General features: G+C 35.9%; 1 protein-coding gene across 7 annotated transcripts in view; it reads left to right on the top strand.

The window, feature by feature from the left end:
* The window catches only part of raw, a 248,647-nt gene that overhangs the window by 164,735 nt on the left and 67,070 nt on the right, over positions 1-16,842 (top strand). For all 7 annotated transcript variants that reach the window (XM_067137398.2, XM_067137394.2, XM_067137392.2 and 4 more), the window contains 6 exons: positions 2,518-2,632; positions 8,689-8,768; positions 8,856-8,968; positions 9,230-9,444; positions 15,835-15,943; positions 16,672-16,766. In XM_067137398.2, the coding sequence (XP_066993499.1) occupies positions 2,518-2,632; positions 8,689-8,768; positions 8,856-8,968; positions 9,230-9,444; positions 15,835-15,943; positions 16,672-16,766 (727 nt within the window). The remainder of the gene's footprint in view (positions 1-2,517; positions 2,633-8,688; positions 8,769-8,855; positions 8,969-9,229; positions 9,445-15,834; positions 15,944-16,671; positions 16,767-16,842) is intronic.

Raw genomic sequence — 16,842 nt, 5'->3', positions numbered from 1 at the left:
CAATGGATATCTTTCCTTATATTAACACCTAGGTACTTACAATGATCCCCAAAAGGAACTTTCACCCCATCGATACGGTAATTAAAACTGAGAGGACTTTTCCTATTTGTGAAACTGACAACCTGACTTTTAACCCCATTTATCATCATACCATTGCCTACTGTCATCTCACAACATTATCGAGGTCATTTTGCAGTTGCCCACAATCTTGTAACTTATGTATTACTCTGTACAGAATATCATCTGCAAAAAGCCTTATCTCTGATTCCACATCTTTACTCATATCGTTGTTATATATATATAAGAAAACATAAAGGTCCAATAATACCGCCTTGAGGAGTTCGCCTCTTAATTATTAGAGGGTCAGATAAAGCTTTGCCTACTCTAATTCTCTTAGTTCTATTTTCTAGAAATTTAGCCACATATTCAGTAACTAGTCAAATTGCACTCATTTTTGCCAGTAGTCTCCCATGATCTACCCTATCAAATGCCTTAGATAGGTCATTTGCTATATCTTGCTGGAATCCTACAATTTGAGCTTTCATAAACCTGAACTGCCTTCTATCGAACCAGTTATTAATTTCACAAACATGTCTAATATAATCAGAAAGAATTCTTTCCCAAAGCTTACATGCAATGCATTTCAAACTGACTGGCCTGTAATTTTCAGCTTTATATCCATCACCCTTTCCTTCGTACACAGGGGCTCTCCATTTGGTATAGCTCCTTCATGCAAACAATAAATCAAATAAGTACTTCAGATATGGTACTATATCCCAACCCATTGTCTTTAGTATATCCCCTTTTGTATCTTACTGTAAATGTCATTGTTATCATAGGTAAATTTTAATACTTTAGTATTAGTCATATCCTCTATCAGGACATTATCCTTATAACCAACAATCTTTACATACTACTGACTGAATACTTCTGCCTTTTGAAGATCCTTGCATACAACATGTCATTCAAATTTTTCTTTCTCAGGTATAATCTGTCCTTTTCAGGCATTTACTAAATTTTGTGTGTTCATAAATTAGTTTCAACAGAATGAAGAACCTAAGATTTAGAATAATTTAAAAAATGCAGATTATGTGAAAAAATTGAAATTCTTTCGAAGTTGATTTAATTGGGACATATTAGCTCTATGTTGTTAGTTTTGACAATTCAAACAAAACAAATAGCAATTTATGAATAAAAAATTATTTTAAGTTGTCTACTTCCATCCAGTTATGTAATTATAATTTTAGACCTGTTGGATATTTCTCACATATTTTTCTTGAACATGTTCTCTCTTTATTTAGATGCTACAAAAATGAATGCAACATTTCTGAAGGTTTAAGAAAGTTAAGATTTAATCTCTCTCTCATAGCTAGAAATAACTACCTTTCAATTATCAGCTAGATTTTTATTTCTGTGAAATGAGAGATTTTAAAATTTGTTTCACGTGGCATACATTTTTCTATTCTGTATAGATTGATATGCAACACCAGTGTTCTTTTTGATACTTCGTACATTCTTTTCTGTTAAATTGGTAGCACAAGCTTTCGTTGGACTTAGTCATTATCTTCTAGACTGTATGCAAAATTTAAATAATGTTTGAGGATAGTTACACCTTAATTTTGTCATCATTCACTTCAGGCATCGGGGGCTCCCTAGCCAAGGCAGTAAAGAAGTGCTTGGCTCACCCAGAAGGATGTGGTTTTGATTCCCATTCAGAAAGCCTCCCCAAAAAAGAAAAAACAAGATTTCCATTTCTGGAGAGGCACATAGCCCTGAGGTACACTCAGTCTACACCAAAAATAAGTACCGGGTTTATTCCTGGTGGGTAAAGGCAGTTGAGCATAGAACCACTTTATCCCACGTAACGCAGATGTTACGGATAGTGGAAGCATTTACCTTCCACTAGCCCAAAGGCCACCCACTTAGTGCACTCAGCTCTATGAAAAAATTCACTGTGTTAAATATCACTTGCACCTGGCAAAAATATTTTTATTTCATATAAACAACTTGAACTGAAACGGCTTCACCTTTGACACAGGCTATAGTTTTTACTTACTTCAGGCTTCAGACCAATAGTTGAGAAGACTTGTCTCAAAGTATGGTAAAGTAAAGAAAATAGTAAACATCTCAATATTGTAAAAGTAGTTATTGAGATGTAAAACCAATAATGTTGAGACTAATGTTGATTTCCATTACCGTAAAATGTTACTCGATTGTGGAATATATAACTTATTCTGTTACCTGTAATAAACATGCCATTTGTAGACTACCCACCTTATGTCCTCACTGATATGTTTGGCAGGAGATCAGTTGGTAAATTGACTTTTCGAATGAACAGTGAGCAGCTAAAGAGCAGAGCTGAATTTTCTTTTTCATTTTGCTGGAACAGTCTTTCTGTGTTTCTTCACTTATTTTATATAATTTTTCTTTTTTTTTACATTATGATGCATTACATTAACAAATTTAACATGCATTCATACTGTACAGGAATTTGAGTTTGGTTTATTTTTCCCACAGTCTACGAAATGTTGCAGTGTGCAAAGGAATGTGCAAATCGTAACTCGGCGTCTTATCTCACCTTTGGGGAGTTTTGCATCTTTGCTACCGAACTAAAGAGGTGCTATGAGCGAGGGTAAGTAATCTTGTGGTTAAGTTGCTTACCTTAGTTTCTAGAGGGAAAAGAAGAGAATAGAAATCGTGAAAAAGTATGGGCTCGCTCCGACAAAGTTGTTCATGTGCATGGATTTTTTTCCTTCGAATATTAGGGAATCTTGTTGCCATACTGCCAAAAAAAAATCTCACTTGCATTAAAGTGGCGAGTAGCAAGATTTAAAAATAATAAGCAAGTAAATAATAATCAATCTTGATAAATAAATATGGTACAATATCTCTCTCTTGTCTATATTTTCTTAAAAGATCTTTTAGTTCAGTTATTTGCCATGTTGTGTTCAATATATTTTCTGGCATCTCATTTTATTTTCATGCCTTTTAAACTTTGATTTACAGTCTATCAAGAAGTACAGTTACTTCAACATTTAAGGGAATTTAAATACTTCCCAATTCATTGGTTGCCATTACAAGAATGCGTATCACACAGGAATATCTTAACAGACTATTTACACAGAAACAGGCACAACAAAAGTCGCAAAACATTTTGGAAATTGTTCCCCTACAGTGTCCAGAGGAATTTTACAAACTTCCATCAGCCTCTTAGAATAGTGGTATTGAGCATAATTACTATTACCAAAGATTGCCTATCAGAGTTTCATATCATACTCGCTTCTATTAGTTGTGCATTGCCAGTAGAGATCATGATATTCTTATAATGCAGAGGAATCTACAATACTATTTTCCAGTTGTATAAAAGATGCAAGCTGTAAGAGGTAAAGGAAAGAGAAGTTCATTATGTCTACAGTGCTGTTTTGTATAAATACATATGCAGATGTGGCATGAAGAAGAAAGTGTCATAAGTATGCATTGACCAATGTGGAACAGCATGACTTTATCATGATAGAATCCCTGTCTGAGTTGTATTTGTGAACAAGGAAGCTGTTGACATTAGACTTCTCTGGTGACTTCTGAAAGTATTCTTGCCCATTCCATTTTGGCCATTATCTCAAAGAATGATACATATATAGTTTGCTCTGTACTTAATAAAATAATTATGTTATCCTTGCAAGTGCAAACACAATAATGGTTCTTGGTTTTGGAAGTAACCCACATAGTATACAATGAATGTAAATGTCAATGCAACTGATAGCTACTGGGAAAGTTAATTAACTGCAACTCGATGACATATTACAGTCACAATTTAGATACATGAAGAACCTTCAAGTCGGCCCTGCAGTCAAGGATTAGTCTTCTGCCCTGGTTTGACATCCACCCAGGTAAGGGATTTTTACTTGGATGTGAAAGCTGATTTGAGGTCCACTCAGCCTATGTGGGAACAATTGAGGAGCTATCTGATAATGAGATAGCAGTCCCGGTCTAGAAAGCCAAGAATAATGGCAGAGATTATTCGATGTGCTGACCACTGTCGCCCCATACTCGATAGGCCTTCTGGCTGAGCAGCGGTCGTTTGGTACGCCAAGGTCCATCAGGCCTGTAGTGTTATGAGGATTGATTTTGTTTTGAAGAGCTTTCTCAAAGGAACATCTTTTTATTGTGTGAATTAAATTGAACTCTTATATTTTCTTTGGACAGATAGTGAAAAATATTGCAAAAGTCTGAGTCTCTATGCCATATCCAAAATTGCCTCTTTGTATTGTCTCGCACAATAAAAAAGCATTTCATGTTTTATCAGACACATTTTAATTTCAGTTTTTTTTCCAATTATATTTCACCTCCTTGTAGATAAAAATCCTGTGGATTCCCACAACAAGCATATCTATAGATTCAGTTGTTTCTGATAAAATTGTACCTGCAAAGAAGTTATGCAATACCATGCACGCTTTTTTGCAACTATAAAATATGAAACAACTTATTTTCTACAATCTGAATTTAAATTATACAATGGACGTTGCTATATAGAAGTGAAACATAATTGCATTAGTCTTGCAACACCAGATTACATTTATCTCTTTCATCACTTCTTGAACTAAAAAACCAAACCCAGGGTGCTACAGCCCTGATGGGCCTTGGTCTACCAAGTGACTGCTGCTCAGCCCAAAGTCCTGCAGATTACTAGGTGATGTGTGGTCTGTGTTACAAATCCTTTTGGCTTTCTAGACAGGGTCCCTATCCCACTGTCTTATAGCTCCTCAGATTTTCTCACTTAGACTGAATTGACCTCAAATCAGCCCTCCAATCCAATATCCCTGACCTGGTTGGGAATCAAACCTGAGGCCTCTGAGTAGGAGGCAGGCTTGCTACTGCAAGACCATAGGGCCTGCCACACTTCAGGAACCACAGTGCAAATATGCCTTGTGATGACACAAGGTGAGGCTTGCCTAGCAAACTTTCTATACCTTCCCTTTATGAAATGGTGAAGGGAAAATGAATACTGTTATATTCTGTTTATAAATTGGAATAACTTAACACATGTGTATACATGGTATTGACCTATATTTAATGTAGTATCATTCCAGTTCTATATTGTGTATGGGAATATTTGAAATCCATATTTGTAAGATACAATGATTTATTGAGACAAAACTTATATCAAGATAAATATATGTGCAGAGGAAAGAAATGGTGAATGACTTTTCTGGTAAATGTTCTCAGGTAGACAATGCATAAAAGGAAACTTTTATATTTAAGATGTCACTTTTTTTTTTTGTCTGGCTTTGCTCAAGCTGTTGAAAACTGTCATACCTATATTTACACATATTATGTCCATTCATTGCTGGATCATGATAATTATTAGGTTGATCTCCCTTCCTCTGGAAATTCTCATACAAGAATGTAAAATTCTGCCTAAATTCATGTTTCTGTTTTAAAATTTTAGTTGTTACAGATTGAGATTTTATGGTTGTCAAAATAGTCAGTGGATTTCACTACAAGATGTGCAATAGAAAATACTTCCATGAACCAGATGGAAAGTGTTTGTGAACTGTGTGAAAAAATTTGCCAACGGTATCAGGCAGAGCTGTGCTCCTAAAGAACAGTATCTCTAGTTGAACTACGCAATTGAGATAATTTCTCTTTCCTATATGCACATTGTGTGCTATCCTCATATAATAAAATAGTTTCAAGCCTCTCGTGATTAAAAATATTGAACTGCTTGGTGTAAATTTCCAGTCTTGTTCATTCTTTCTACCTAAATGAAATTGAAAGTCCTTCTGTAATAGGTTTCATTTCTGTCCCACTTTCCTCTTGTAATGCCTGCCATGTTACCTCTGAAAACATCTGTCGTGGAACTAACTAGTTGGTTGACCTCATCATTACAGTCTCTCTTACAAGATAAAATGAGCCAAGGTTGACACTTGACCCCATAAAAGAGACATGAAGTGTTGTTTTCTATCTACTTAATCTTAATTAAACACTTGCCAGTGATAATTCATTCCATTCCAGAGTGATTTACAAATCTGTGATATTTACATGCATTGTTGCCTTCCAGATGTTTGTGTGAGATACCAATGTTACTTCCATTGTGCTGAGGTCATACAGGTTTGTTAACTGCAGTTTCTGAGAGATTGTTCTTGGATGGTATAATGAGAGATTCCATTCAACAGGCTTGCATACGTAATAGATAGTATGTGTATTGGGAAGGAGCTATGGCATTAATGCAGATAGCAAATGGTTTAGTGTGAAATCTCAGGAGATAGTACTTTGCCCTTACGATTGTAAATCGTTCTGGACTGCAGTGTGTAACACAATTGCCTACATTTATATCTGGAAGCTAACAGCCATAGTAATAAACTATTCAATTTGTGGTGAATTATGGCTTGTCAGTTATATGGCTCAGATGTTGCTTCATGCATTACGAGCCATAAGAGTAGGCTACATCCTCGGCTGAACTCCAGAAGACCACGGTTGTACAAGTGTAGAGAAACAATCGGTTGAGACACCTCATACCTGTATCTTTTGATCGAATGTAACAATGCAACAGTACCATCGCCTATTCTGAAATGCAAAGTCTCTGAGGAATTGAAACATTACTTCTGGCATTTACATAATGTGAAAGGAGTATGTTGTCTGTGACATTTTAGGCCTTGTGAAGTATGGGTATAAATTAGCAATAACTGGTAGAGGCATTAATTTTCCGTTAATTTTTACCATTAATTTCCGCCATTAATTTCTACCCGTTAGTCCTGTTTCCTGATACATGGTCGGGGCTGAGGGAAGATTAATTTATATGGCATGTTTTTATGGTCGGATGCCATTCTTGATGCAAACAACAGTTGAAGAACTAATGAAGATGAAATGAATGATGGTGGATGAAATTGGGCAAGATGATGGGAGGAATTGGCTGTGGCCTATGAACAGGAACTGTCCTGGCATTTATCTGGAAGTGAAAATGGGGAAACCACAGAAAACCATTCTCAGGACAGCTGACAGTGGGGTTTGACCCACTCTTCTCCAGAATGCAGAGCATGGCTCCATAGCCGTAGCGCACTAACGTGCGCGGCCACCCAGCTCGGTCCATTAATTAATACGAGTGGATAATTCTGTGGCTTGGTTCTAAAAGGGCCAATGTCATTTTTTATCGTAATTGAGATATTAACTGATACAAACGCGTTTTATCCTGGCTTGCAACATGTTAAAAGGGCCAATGTCTCTGTTAAGTACTAAACGAACAGTTAACGTTTAATTAAATAATCCCTTGCCAATAATGTTACATTACCAATAAACACTAGAGACCTGGCAATTTTTAAAGAATATGATAGAAAAAATTAGCGTTTAATCAGGCGACTTCCACAAAGAAAGTATAAAGTTATTTAAAGTTAGTTGTTGAAAAAGATAGTTGGAAAACTATAAGCAAAACTTCAAATGCTCATAGCTCAAAAACAGGTTTTTTTGACATTGGCCCTTTTAGAACCAAGCTACTGAATTCTGTATTGAATGGGATTCCTATTTCAAAGTTCCTTCTGTGAAACATGATATTAAGGAACATAAGTTATGCTGTAGGAGAACATAATTGTCTGTTATTTAGTGTGGCTGATAAAAGTTAACTCAGGCTCCACAGTAATAAAATAAAAAGCTGAATAACACTAAGGATGTTTCAGAAAGGAAAGGAAAAAATAAAGAGAAAATCATAATTAAAACAAACCCTACTACTACTGCTAAATTGGCTAGTGATCATGTAGTTGAATTCAAATATCCTGAAGAAGAGCTTAAAAAAAAATTTGTTTTAATGAGTGATTGGAATGGGGAAATGTTTGTGCTTGTGGTTACTACTGCTAGGTTGGTATAGAATGAAAGTTGTGCAATTCAAAGTCTTTGAAACTTCTGGAAACTATTCCAAGCAGTTTTCAGTAAGAAAATACTGGAGTATTTTTATATCTTACATTAGCTCTGAAGCTCCTGTCCCAAGAGTTGGCATTTATAAATAATTACACATACTGTTAAGTAGTTACAACAATATAGGTTATCAACACAAATACATATACCTAATTGCATGAAGTTGCGAACTACGATGTTCTTAGCCCTAGAAGAAATGGACTAGTTTAAAAGGTAAATTATCGCTTGGTTTTGTATGTGTTCATCCTGTGGTTCTCAATAGTTTGCTTTTTAATATATGTCATAGAGGTAAATGAAATGGCGTATGGCTTTTAGTGCCGGGAGTGTTCGAGGACATGTTCGGCTCGCCAGGTGCAGGTCTTTTGATTTGATGCCTGTAGGCGACCTGTGTGTCATGATGAAGATGAAATGATTATGAAGATAACACACACATCCAGCCTCCATGCCAGCGAAGTTAACAGATTACGGTTAAAATTCTCGACCCTGCCGAGAATTGAACCCGGGACCCCTGTGACCAAAGGCCAACACGTTAACAGTTTAGCCATGGAGCCGGACATCATAGAGGTGGCCATCTTCCTCCTCTCTTTCCCCTGCATTGATGCTTAACAGCAACAGAAAATGTTCCTTTTTTTTTTTTTTTTTTTTTTCAGTTATTTATAGTTCTTTCTTTTTTTTTTTTTTTTTTTTTTTTTAATTCCCATTATGCATACACTTTGTCACTTTTTCTTTGAATAACTTTTTCCTGTTGTCTTAAGAAGTAATGTACCATGCATTCTAATTGTGTAGAATCCCTCGACCAGTACAACTGTCCCGATTGCTGGAGCGAGATGGAGACGAGAAGAGGCGGCGGAACAGGAAAATGTCGAGTAAGTAATGCACTGCTTATGGTATCGCAGCAGTATTTTCTTCTGTAGGGAAGTCTGTTTTTCAACTGCAAATACTGTGCATTTCAGAAGGCATTCCCAAGTACGAGGTCTTTCTGGGTGGTTCGTGCAATCCCACAACGTGGAGGCATGATGTTGCTATTCCTACTCTCAAACGGCTTGGCATCACTTTTTACAATCCAGTAAGTAAACTTGACTAATACAGCAAATAGAGCTAGCATCCTTTCCTGCAATGTATACTTGTACTCCTAAAAGATCGTAGTGCATATACATTTTATAATTGTTGACCTCTGAGTGACATACTGACATTTAATGTCATACCTTTTTAATACCTATTGTTTGCATACTTCAAACATGTTTATGACTGATTTCATTTTAATTGGTTTCTGAAATAAGTTTACTTATCTTCTTGCATTTAATGGAGAAATATTGTGATTTTTCAGCAAGTGTCACATTGGGGACCTGAGCTCATCGAACTGGAGCACCAAGCAAAGCAGAACGCAGCTGTACTGTTCTTCGTAATTGATAACCAGACACGGAGCGTGGCATCAATCATCGAGGCAGCTCATATTTCTGGCCGCAGACGGAAACTAATTCTTGTGATCCATGCTTATGAAGGACCAGGCCAAAAAATTTGGGGGGAACCCATTTCTGAAGAGTGAGTAAATGAAAATAACATCTAATTAGATTACTGTGTTCCATTTGATCAGTTTTTCAATTCTTTCATATTCTAGGTACATATGTATATTATTTTAGGGTAGCAACTTCTGTTGTGCTCTCACAAAAATAAAAATTGCATAAATGCTTGAATTAACATACTTAGTAATCAGGAAAATTTGTATTTAATTAGTTGTGTAATGTATTCAGATTCCATTGTTAGGGTGTGTTCTACCATGGTTCACGACTGATTAATGAAATACAAAGCACTTCATACTATTTTAACATTTAATCCGAGATTCAAGGCTAGTTTCCTTCCTGTTCACAATCCTTTAAAATTCTTAGGATCAGATTTTTAAAAAGAGCTTTTAATATTTGTTGCAGAATTAAGCTAATTGCATTTGAAACATTTTTCCTAATGAATGTTTAAGTACATTCATCTTGCATAATTGTTCAAATTCTCATTAGGCTACCTTTTATAATGATGTATGCAATATATTTGTTGGCTTCATCCCAGATGGCTCCCATTTTCGCCACTCAGTTCCAAGTAAGGTTTTATAATACTCCAGACAGCTCCTGTCCATTCCCAAGATAAATTCCTTCCCATTTTATGCAGTTTTCAGACTATGGGTTTCAACTAAATTTAAACTCTAATAGAGTGACAGCCGTGAATAAACATACGAATGGACTCCTTATTCAGTGCATTTATCAGAATGGTGTTGCTCTCACTCGTGTAGCGGATATACCATATTTACCTATGTAATTTTCTCACAGTGATTGTGTAAAAGTTTTCTGTCATTGGTGTATTTTTTATTTACAGTGTTTACTTGCCTGTAGGAACCCCCTTTTTTCTCAATTTTCACTTCAAAAATTGGGGGAGGGTCCTATAAGTGCAAACTTTATAAAAATCAATTTTTATGGGAATGGGGATTCAAAATAACTAGGTGAATTATAACCATTATAGCTACAATAAATGGTAGGACAAAGTGAAAGGTGAAGAATCGAGTAAGAGTAGCAATGTCAACAGCAAATTCCCCTTAGACTCATTGTACTAGATCAATTCCTAAGTAGGGAACAGCTGATAAAAGGTTTGTGATAACTGTGGCCCCCCCCATAAAGATATTTGTCCTAAAGGTAGAACATATACTATTAAAACTGTTCCTCATTTCCAGTATGATAAATTAATGTATTTAGCATGGAAGGCTTATTTACCTTTGTCATTAAATTTTTAATTGTTTTTTGGGTTTAAAGGTTTTTATATTTCCTCTACTTATTTAGTGTATTTCATTTAGTAAAGTTAATAGAAGATTTAAACTTCTGTCTTATGTTTTCAAAACATATGCTTTCATAAGCTTTATAACTAGTTTACTAGATTATCTCAAATTTAAAATGTTAGAGGATTCAAGATATAACAGAGGAAGTATAAAACAGTTAGGATCTGACCTGTTAAAATGTATGGATCTTCTACAGGCCGAGCACTAATTCATGTTAAAAGGATAACAATAGATACTATAGATCAAAATAGTATTTGGTTGATACGGTAAAATTGAATTCCACAAAATTTATTATTAGTGGTAAAAGGCAGAATAGGTAGAATGGCAATAGATATTACTAATGCATTTACACCTCCTAATTTATTAGGGATTGATCGTAGGATCGCATAAGCAAAATATGAATTACTGAATGTGTACTGGTGTTACTAGGGGATTGGTGGGTGTGAAGTTATCAGGATCTCCTAATATATAAGGTTCAAGAAGAGTTAATAGTAGTAAAATGGCTACTATAATAATAAAGCTGAAAATGTCCTTGAAGGAGAAATAAGGGTGAAATGGGATGTTGCATGATACCAGGTAATTAAAACAAACAAAGTTTACATCTTTTATCAACAATGAATCACCACTAACGTCCTGTGCAGTGATAAGTTCAGCGATGACTTAGACGTTATCAGAACATTGTAGATGGGCGTGGCCAGTAGAATGAGGAGAATGTGCAGCTTGAATACGAATGGCTACCTGTAACACGAAAATCCTTATTTTTAGACTGGTTTATGGTCATACTTCACAAAGCATTAGGTCTAAGTAAGGGGAAAATAATAACATGAGGCCTACTTTTCTGTTATTGGAATTGCTGGCTATCCTTGTTGCTGTCTGCACTGCCGTCATCATTGCTTAAGTCTGGGTCTTAGTTTTCGATGTGTTCTTTCGTAGAAGATAGTCATCTGATGCGAATGATATTCCAGTCTTTTTAAAACTCTTCTCCACAATTTCAGAAGTGATCAGTCCCCAAGCACACACGATCCAGTTGCAAATACATTGAAGCGTAGGCCACTTGATTTTACAGCTTTTGTTGTCTCGTGCAAGTTTTCCACCATCTAATTGGTGTAAAACCTCCTATGGTTCATAAAAGGCTGCAAAACTGATTTCAGTCCTCCTTGGGATAATTGCTGAATAGGTTTTAGTTAGTGCAATTTTTTTTTTTTTTTTTTTAAACAGCTAACTAAGTGGCTGCGAGAGCTGTCTGATACAAACATAAACTTTTTATTTAATAGGGCTCCTGGATGTCTTTCTCATATAATTCTTAGCCAATCTTTTACTTGATCCACCTCCATCCACTCTTTGCCCTGTACACAGATGTGAATTCCTTTTGGAAAGTCTCCTTTAGGCAGTTTTTTTGTTTGAAAATACAGTATTATAGGAGTTTCTGCTGTCTGCAGTCACAGCTAGCATAACTGTACAGAGGTCCCGAGGTTTTCGTTAAAGCACTTGGTGCACCTGCTGCATTTATCATTGTTTTTGTTGGCATGTTCAAGTAAACTGATGTCTGGTCTGCATTGCCAACTTGCAATAGAAGAAATTTGTTCTTCTCATAGTCTTAATATGTGTAATCAGCTGGAAGCCATTGACATAATGAAGTTCTCCTCAAACTTGAATAGTTTCAATGTATAAATCATATTGCCAAGCCTCGGCTTGCCGTAAATTCTAAAACAAATACCTTGTTTTTTCACAGTCTCATGCCCTTCAAATTGTAGCATTTTGTTCACCACAGTGTGACCATTGTTTCTTTTTTCAACTGTCCATTCTAACATTTTTTCTTTGACTTCTTCGTACTTTCCTTCTTGTATTCCACAAAAGTCCTTCGTCACAAACTTTATTTGGTCGTTCAAATTATGTCGGTACCGAATCATTTTAGGCCGTATGTCAAATTCACAAAATGTCCCTTTTGTGCCATTTTTCAATACAAACTTGACAGCACATAATTTAAAAAGGCCGTAAAACTCTTACTTCAGTTACTGGTACTCATCTTCTAAGTTTTCACAGTATGCATCTAAGATAAAGCCTAGACTCCAGATGGAAGGTACGGTACAAGCCAACCATTAATTTGTTACCCACAGTTATGTTCTGTTCACATTTTTAAAATTATTATCCTGGCATGTTAGTCTTAAGAAATTAACGTTTGTGTACTATACTATATGTGGTTAAAAAGGTCCCAAACCTTGACCTAAAGGTTGTCTACAGGCTGAAGATGCCCAAATAATGGGTGAAACATGTATCTGACCTGATAAGTCTACATAAATTCATGTAGATTCAAACCACATTAAAAGTGGAAAGTATTGAATAGGTGGTTTTATTATATTCTTCCTTGAGATTCTATGCCTAGCGTAATCTTCAATACGGAACAATGAGAGTTGTTACTTGTAACAAGCCAAGCAGCCGAACACGTAGGCGACTGTGAGGGAGGAAGTTGTGAAGCAAGCCTGGAGACAAGGCCACATTCCAGTAGACTAGTCATTCAGGAGCCAGGAAAGGATGGGTTTTACCATTATCACTGCACTGTGTACTTTTATAGACAGATAACATTGCTGGATGTAGGTCAACAGTAGGTAGTGAGGAATTTATCAGTTTACAGAATTTTGTATTTTGACTTCCATAAAATAAGGGGAAGGGATGCTATAGGTGATGGGGTCCTGTAACTAATTCAATACAGTATTTTTTGGTGCAATATGTGATCATGAAAACATTAAGGCATTTTCAAACCTGACATTCGTCTGTTGAATAATGCAAGAAATAAGCACACAGTGCAATGCAATGTACCGTGGCTAGATGCTATGGAAGTTGTCACATAATATCGAAATACGAAACTGCCCTCAAGGTCACAGCTCAGTTGAATGGATTATGGCCCCTAATTTTCTTGTAAAGGATGCAACTGTTAGTGGCTACATGTACATTAAGTAACGTTTTCAAGCGACCGGGTCAGTTGGCAATTGTTAGATGTATCCACCACTATCTCAGGGGTTGCTGTTTATGATATTAAACAACCAGTAATGAAACAATCTCTTTTATTGTTATGCTTAATTTTGTCATGGCATTTCAAAATTCATTTCTTCAAAAATGCACAACTGTCTGCAGAGAGACTACAACAAAGGCAACTATTTTAAAAATACTTTGCATGGTTGGTGCATTCTGAAACCTTTGTCATTAACTCTTGGATAACTGCATTATTTAACATATAGTGTAGCCAGGCTGAATGAAGTAAAAACATATGTTTGTTTCTGTAAATAATTGTTACATTTAACAATGCTTGTCTAGCAAAGCCTTAGAGTTTCAGCGGCAGGTGATCAGTTTGTATGCTCCGCCTGAGAAGTGCAAGAAGCAACACTGCAATAAGAACACCACTCAGCTCGGCAAGCTATGTATAATGTTGGTCTAGTATACTATTTAAACACGCGGGAGAGGTGTACTTATTCTGTAACATATACCAGTGTCAGTGCTAATTATTCTTGCATGTGTAAGTGAAAAGTAGTGGTAAGTGATGGGTAAAGAAAACGGAATTACAGCCAAGTTTAAGTTAAGCGATCGCTTTCACAGAAAATAACAGTAGTCATGATGCAGCAAGTGAGCATTGTATAGTGCTATTACATATGCTGCTATCTTAAATAAAAAGGACATTTGCAGTGTGCCATGAAGGCAGCCTTGTCATTCCCTTTGGAAACCAAATTCAGGCCAGTATGCAGAAATTAAAAGAATAGCTCTTGCTAAACAGGCCTTTCAAAATAAAAGATCTTAATAAATACCCATATTTTAGAAACAAGAAAGGCTTCTGTAAAATCCTTTATCTGGAGTGTATTACTTTATGGTTGTGACAGCTGAACTAAAAAGGAAGATTCATTGGAAGCAACTGAAATATGGTTTTGGAGGTAATTGACGAAAACATGCTGGACTAAACAAAAGATAAACAGAGATCTTCTAAAGGAAGACAGCAAGCAACGGAGACTACTAAAGGATATGGAAAGAAGGAAGTTAAAACTTGTAAGTCATATCCTGAGACATAACAACTTCATAGTAAATGTCTTTGAAGGAAAAATACTAGGAAAGAAAGGAGGAGGACCAAGGGAGATGTGAGAAACTTGATGGAATGTATACTACAAAGAAGTGAAGAGAACAGCAGGATTGAGAGGAGAATGGTTGCAGCGACAAGGCTTAGCCTTTAGTGTATGATGCAGAAATTGAAAAAGAACTGTTAAAATATTTAACTGGATTAAGAAATAATGGCTATTCACTTTAGCCCAAAATGCTGGAGATGCAGATAGAATATAACAGGAATCTCACCACTGAAAGCATGCAGAGGATGGCTGTGCAGATTCTTGAAGAACAACCACCATCATCTTCAAAGGAGGACATGTGTGCCAGCTATTGCCGAAGGATCATACTGCAAAAATAATGGAATTCCATTGGTATTTTAGATCCAAAATTAGATTTGCAAAATTTTCCCTGTTTTTTAGGTTAAAAATTGGTTAAAGAAGCAGAAAAATTATGAGAAAATACTGTCATGAAATAGCAATCAGGTGACTAATTGTAGATCTGATGATCTTCGATGATAATATTACAGTAGATCTCTTGCCTATTATTGTCACATGCTTAACTAACAAAAGATGGTTAAGATGCATTCTAAACCAGTAAAAAATATTTCATTGCTTTGATACAGGAAGATAAACTAATCTGGAAAATCGTAAGACACATCATACAACACAACAATTTGTATCTATTACTATAACCCTGTATGTATGTATGTATGTATGTATGTATGTATGTATGTATGTATACACACAAAAAAGATACGATTTAAAATCTAGAAGAAAATGGTATTACCGTTAAAAGTATTAATTAATTAATTAACTAACAGATTGGTTTATAATCGGTACATCTGTTGCCTTCATTGCGTGGGAGCCATCTGGGTAGTAGTAAGTGAGGGGGCGGGGGGGGAGGTTGGGAGCTATCTGGGATGAGAAAGTTAATGACGGAAGCTGAATAGGTGAGAGTGTATTTATCTTGTTCAGCTTGTAATGTAAATAGGTATAGTTATATGTAACCTTATGGGCTTGTGTTGTTTTCAGAGAGTATGAGGACCTGACGACAGGTCAGATGGTGCTCCAGGACTTGGTGGAGCGACAGGGTATCCCTGTATTTGAGAGTATTCCCATTGCTCTGAACTGCACAGCGAAGGTTTGTGTAATGTCCTATTCCTTTCATCACAAATATCACATTCATTCTGCTCTATGATATTAAAACCAACCTTTTTACACTATTGTGATCTTCATTAAGAGCTAAATCCAGTCTGGATGTTGAGGACTATTTTGGTGATGGACATCTCCTTTAGTGCTAAATTACTGTCCCTGTGGTACCCCTCAGATGTACATAGATTGGGTGATGAGTTTTCTTGTTTATTGTCTAGGTCATGGGATCAAGTTTCTTAAATACCTGCCATTGGCTAGGATTGGATTTACAACTTTGATCACCTGATGTGAATAACGATCACTTGTGTTAGGGACCATTTTTATAACAATATTCTCAACGAAGATAAAACTTACACCAAAGCCTAGCCATCCCATAGTTGCTTAGTTCAGAAGACTGCTATAAAATGACTAGTTAAGTGGAATACCTCAAGCGAAGGATTAATAATCAGGAAGGTTAAACCTTAATGAACATAACATTTAAGTGAAATTTACCATAGATAGAAGGTACTTATATGCAAAAATTGGCATGCATAATTATCAGGGAATTCCTTATTGGTAATTGTATTAGATATATTTAAACTAAATTTTACATGATAAGTTTAATACATATAAGTGATCAAATTGTACAGCTGCGTGAACCCAAATAAAAATGTGTTCTTCTTTCTACCCTTTCAGATTTGTCTGTTCATTTGTTTTTTATAAATTGGTTGTTCATAGGTGTTGCGAGAGAACATCAGTGTGCAAGACCTTGGACTCAAAGACTATGCTCAACCTGTAAAGATGGCCCATGTGCAACTAGGGGACAAGCTCATGTAAGCCAACATTGATGAAGTAGGTTGCATAGTGATATTCCTTATCACAAACAATTTATTAATAGCATCCTCTCTC

Source organism: Anabrus simplex, chromosome 1 (genome assembly GCF_040414725.1).
Source record: "Anabrus simplex isolate iqAnaSimp1 chromosome 1, ASM4041472v1, whole genome shotgun sequence".
Lineage (NCBI taxonomy): Eukaryota > Metazoa > Arthropoda > Insecta > Orthoptera > Tettigoniidae > Anabrus > Anabrus simplex.
This window is presented reverse-complemented; position numbering and strand designations above follow the sequence as displayed.